The 6,000-nt window shown below is 39.5% G+C and overlaps 1 protein-coding gene across 1 annotated transcript; it reads left to right on the forward strand.

Moving 5' to 3' along the window:
• Positions 1-1,596: 1,596 nt before the first annotated feature.
• Positions 1,597-3,403, forward strand: MELLADRAFT_87523 (uncharacterized protein; the record flags this gene model as incomplete). Its single annotated transcript, XM_007410599.1, has 5 exons — positions 1,597-2,365; positions 2,429-2,841; positions 2,919-2,958; positions 3,139-3,208; positions 3,271-3,403. 5 exons carry the CDS (start codon positions 1,597-1,599, stop codon positions 3,401-3,403), a joined length of 1,425 nt encoding a protein of 474 aa, XP_007410661.1.
• Positions 3,404-6,000: the final 2,597 nt, after the last annotated feature.

The raw sequence follows: 6,000 nt of genomic DNA on the forward strand, positions 1-6,000 counted from the left end.
TCCAGCGTCTTCAAAGATACAGTCGGCTTCATGGATGGAACTCTCATACCACTTGCCTACGCACCGGTGAGCAATCCAGAGGACTACTGGACACGTAAAAATTTCTATGCTTTCAATGTGATGTTAGTGTGTGACATACACAAAACAATAAGATTCTACGAGCTTGGTTGGTGTGGCTCTGCTCACGATCAAAGAGTTTTTTGCTCCTCTGTAGTAAGTCTTTATGGTTGTGAGCTTGATGCAGTCCAGTCTGACTAACTTCCTCAAAGCTCTTCACCAATCCTGAAGAGTTCCTGCAAGAGGATGAATATCTCTTAGCAGATTCGGGCTATAATTTGTCTCCACATGTTATTACACCTTTCAAACGCGCCCAGGGTCGCCGATTGGCAAATAACGAAAACGCTTTCAACAAAGAGTTAAGCAAGTGGCGGGTGATCATTGAACAGAGCATAGGCATGCTCAAAGAAAGGTTCCAGTCTTTAAAAGAGATCAGGATCTTATTACGTGGGGTATCAAGTGCAAAACGGGTGAATGCTTGGATTCGTGTGTGTATCATCTTACTACGGAAGCCGAGACAGGAGGTCCCACCACTCGATTTTGATTTTCAATTTTCAATTTTCAGTTTTCAATTTCGAATCTCAAAACTCGATTTTTGAGAGGCCTTCCCCTGCGTCAATCATGATTAAGCCTATCCAATCAGGCTATTGTGAAAAGTGTCTTTCACAAGTTAATAAATACTGGAATAATCAAATTTCATCTGTTGTTTTGTTTTGTTTTGATGTTGACTGTCAATCTCTGTCAATATAAGGTGTTATATAAAGTCTTATGATGTCTTTTTCCTTCTATCGTGTCAATTTGCTACTCTTTAGGACAGATTACTTTCATTCTTTATGTAAAAAATTATTAACTTACAAGCACTCTGATGTTTCCTACGAGTAGTTGTTTCCTCATCATTTTTCATCTATATGCTTACAAGATTATTAGTGTGTTTAATTTCTCTAATCCTTACTTTTTATTATACTAAAATCTTCATTCGGATCTATTGCATCAAGCTTTGTGTTTTCAGTGATGGAGAACCAATGCCCTGACTGTGGGAATTGCTTCCCACAGATGAAAAATCCTACCTGTGATCGATGCAAGTGGATGGTAGAAAATCCCGACAAGGGCGACTGCCCCAAACGACAATGCTTAGGCTGCGGGAGATGCTATTGATTCCTTACCGGCACTCAATGTCAACTTTGCAAAGAAGTCACGGATCATCCTTTGGATCCAGCTCCAGCTTTAACCTATTCTAGTGCTGCCACCCTTCCTGCACATCTATTTGAGGGAGGGATACCCAACGCTTCTCAGCTCACCGCTCCTCATCGATCTCAGCTTGTTCCTGCTGTTTCAAGTGGCCAATTGCAAGGATCCATTTGAGCACAACAATCTGTAAGGAGAACTATTGGCAAGCCAAAGGTCAGGAAAGCAGTTATCAATACTGACACGGAAGATCAGGATTCGGAAGTCGAGATAATGATGTCATTTTGGTATATAAGTGGCCTTTCCAAATCGAATCCTGTCCATGGTCTCACACCTAAACTCTTCAAAGTCGACATGAATTTCCCTTTAGATTGGTTCGATAATCTTGCTTATGAGGTCTACACATACTATCAACAAGAAGCCTCACTTTCTGCATTTCCGAACAAGGCTCAGATCGTATCAGGAATACTTCCTCTTCCAAATGATTTCTCTGCGAACTACTGTATCATGGCAGAAAACAATGTTGCAATCTCCAAAGAGACAATTGAAGCAAAGCTCATCCAGTATCAGAAGAAAAAGAGACTTGACAAGTCTAAGTTCGGGTTAATTTTCAATATGAAAAGATATGATGCATCTCGACCTAAGCTATCTTCTTCACCTGAAGCTCCCTCTTGCAAGAAGCGCAAGCGCAAGAAATCAAAGTACTCATCTTCATCTGATGACTCTGACAAAGAGGATGATGAATCTCTTCAAGGTTTTGACAAAGACGACTCACTTGAACAATTTCAAGGTTTTGACAAAGACGACTCACTTGAACAATTACCAGCACTTATTGAAGCTCAATTCCAGTCCAACCAGGAGATTATCGACTGTAACAACCAAGAAGATCTGGACAAAGACAATGATGTCCCTCTCGCCAACCAAAACTTTCTTGAGTTGGACAACCAAAAACACCACGAAGAAGAAGTAGATCAGTTAGATGTTCAGTTAAATGACAAACTCGACGGCTCAACAAAAGCTCACGAAGATGATAATAATAAGAGTGGTTTACTTGGGGATGATTCATCCCACCACCCACTTAACATCCATGAGGTTTCAGCTGGTCAATTATCAATCGATGAATGTGAGTTATATTTCTTCTTTATGAAGACTTTTGATTAAAAGCTCATGAACCATTGCTTTGAAGCAATGTCTTTGAAAAGCTTTGGAGATACGCGAGTCCTTGCTACAACCGACAAGAGAATCCTTCCATATCCTGTTCGACCGATTTCGAATTGGACCAAAGGATGGATCCTTTCATTAATCACTAAAGATAAAGAGCCCTTATTTAAGCCTATACCGGTATCATACCGAGTTGATAGATCCTCATGTATTGGATCAGGCCTACACATGGACTGCTACCGAGCCGAATTGCTACTAGATGATAAGGTGCATCATGTGGTAGCAAAACAAACTTCAATTCCCACCTCCTTATCATACTATCAGTGCCAAGCACAGGCTTATGTGCACGCTGAGGCCGCAATCGAGCGATTCAAAACGAAGGTTTTAGGTATCAACAAGTTCAGCCACGTCAAAAAGGAACTTGTTCAGAGCTTACGAGTATGTCACATAATGCTTTGTCCTTTCAGATGTAGTGTATGATTGAAGCTGATCTTACATCATTACATTCATCCAAGATGGTGAAGCGATGGGTGGTCCAACCTGTGGGAACCAAAGGTACTCACCTGATGGACAATGTTGATTGTTCGAATTTCTGGCTCTTCGAAGAAGAGCTTGTTGGGTCTTTTGAAAAATACGTCAGCAATCAAGACTTCAATATGTGAAAAGGTAAAAGTTGGGATCAATTACATATGATGCTTCACGCGCTTATTCATAACGACTTGCATGAGAATGAAGGAAGATCCTTCATCTGTGACTTGCAAGGAGTTGGTACTACGCTCACTGACCCTGTATTTAACGATCTTGAGTGAGTTCTCTTTCATGTTATGAGCTATCTTGCTTTCTTCCTGACAAAACTCTCTATCACAGCAAAAACTTTGGAAGTGGGAATCTCAATTACGAAGGCCTCAAGTTGTTAATATCTCAACATAAAGAAAACATGTGGTGTAAAAAGATGGGACTAGGTCTGATCAGTGAATGGAAACACAACCTCAATGTGTAATACTTGAATAGCAACTCGCACTCTGCTCTTGTATCCTATACACTATACATAATAAGCAATAAAATCAAACTACATCATCAGAGTCTGATACATCTAAGTCCCATTCAATATCAATGACTCTTAAAAGTTGTAAAACACGATTAAAAACCACCCATACATTGTTAATATTGATCATATCTTCTTGAACACCTAATCGTTCGATCAAAGTGGATACCTCATGTGAAAACTGAGGTGACATAACACATAGAAGATCTTCATGATCTGGATATTGATCCGAAATTAAATCATCAATAGTCTTGCTTGGTACCGTAGTAAGTCCTTGAGTACCATTGTAGTTTTCAGGTGAGTAGAAACAAGTATCGGGCGCGACTGAAGTTGGAAGGTGTGAGAGTTTGTTTTTACGGGTTCGATACGAGTTCTTTCGGTCCATGAAGGAATCCATGACTCGCTGAACCAAAGGTATCCAAAGATGCAAAAATAAAGCCCTGTTGACCCAATTCCTTTAGCACGTAACAAACAAACAAAGTTATATCAAGAGCTTACCTCTCGAGCGGGTCCTTTGGATGATACACACCACTATCAATTGCCAGCTTGATGTCATCTCGTAAGACAGTATTCTTTGCTCGCATAAGCTGTGACCAAAGTGACTCGATTTTTTGATTGTGGGTTGATGTTGTGTAGTGATGAGACTTTATAGCATCTTCAACAGACTCGCCACCATATACATGCATTATAAGAGCTTGAAATGTTGCCATGTCACCTGTCTCGGTCCCATGATCGGTCGATGTCATAGCTGGAAAGCCTCCTAGTTTAGACACAAGTTCCAAAAAATAAAGACCAATAACTCTAGGATTGTTGTTTGTTCGCCCTACTCGAAGACTGAGAACTTTTCTTGACCATGTATCGATAAATCCATATATACAAATACCATAGGGTTTGAGCTTATCATGTCCATCACTAGCCCATAGATGATTTGGGCCTGGGACGTGGAATATTCGACGCTTGAGACAGCCATGACGCCGGAGTTCAACACCTTCAGGGTCAATTGTACACATGAGGTTGTAGATCGTATCACGATTGATCCGTACATGGTGATTCACAGCAAGGTTTTGCTGCATAGTGCAATATCCAGCATTTCGATCTTCACCCTCTATCGCTTCTAGCAATAAATTTACCAGCTCATCCACTGTCACGCGACCTTGTTGTATATCATCACGGCGCCAATTGAGCTCCATCTCATTTGACATTGTTCGTATATTATACATATTGATTGGTATAACATAGGTATCGTTAATTGCACACTTCGCTTCCAATTTCGTCCTTCCGAGAGTATAGTATTGGAGTATCAAGGGATAAGCTTGTTCTTTTTGTTCGGCAGTCAATGGTATAGACGGATTCGTAAGCTCGAAGTACTGGAGAACACACTGCAAGGTTCGCAAAGGAGCGTGAATGTGGTGTTCGTTAAGAAGACTATCTATCATTGTAGCCTGTGATAGATGCTCTTCGCAGTACCCGGTAAGGATGGGCTCAAGTACCTCATCACAAACATCATTGATGTGCATCATGATTTGATGGCTTTTTGAGAGAACAGGTGATTCCGAGTGAGTGGTGAGTTTAGATTCAGGAGCTTGAGTGTAGAGAGATTGGCAGTGCGATCATAGGTAGAGTTCAAAAACGAATATGAAGACGAATAAGGTTGTTGATGTGACGGAAATATCAAAAATCAAGTTTTGAGAGTCAAAATTCAAAACTGAAAATTGAAATTTGAAAATTGAAAACAGGTGGCGGGGCCTCCTGTCTCGGCTTCCGTATCTTACACAACTTCTCAAAGGTAAATGGAGAAGAGTGGCATGCCGAGTTTGGAGCCAATCAAGAAGCCTCATATCGGACGATTGGACGTGCAACACCTCCTCAAAACCAGTCCTCAGGAGATGTATATAATTTTAGGCAAGATACGACCAGGCGAGATGCTCTGTTTGCCGAGTTTATTGCAAATCGCAGTGGTTGATTTGGACTGTTATGTTTAAGAGCTATTTATTAAATACTTTACGTTGTTTTCACTTGTTTTCAATCAGGCTATCTTGTTTAAGAGGTTTTAAAGATACTACGTTGTTTTCACTCTTTTTGAAATTTGTTAATTTTTTTTGGAACTTTCTGCACTCAAATGATTATAAACAAAAGAATTTGTTTTTGAGAACAATATCTGCATTTCAAAAGGCACTTCAAGTTTAAAAGCTTTTTTGAGATTTGTGAGTTAGGTGAAATTAAAAAAAAAAAAAACGATTCAAGTGAATTGAAAAGAAAAAGAATCAAAAACAAATCGGTCGAACCAAAAAAAAAACTAACAACAACCAGCTTGTTTCCTAAGAGATTATGAAACTAAGACAGAGTGATTTGAAATGAAAACCACTCAAAAAGAAGATTAATTAAATAAACCATCCGATCGATTAATTAAAAAAAACATCCGATTAAGAGAGCCAATCATTAGAGTCAATGATTGGATCATTTTTGAGACCTGAATACAAACCAAAAGAATCAGTTAAGATATCATATATATATATATGATAATAAAGATAATAAAGAAGTACGTACGTTTG

The sequence above is a fragment of the Melampsora larici-populina genome (assembly GCF_000204055.1).
Source record: "Melampsora larici-populina 98AG31 unplaced genomic scaffold MELLAscaffold_21, whole genome shotgun sequence".
In the NCBI taxonomy this organism is placed as follows: Eukaryota; Fungi; Basidiomycota; class Pucciniomycetes; order Pucciniales; family Melampsoraceae; genus Melampsora; species Melampsora laricis-populina.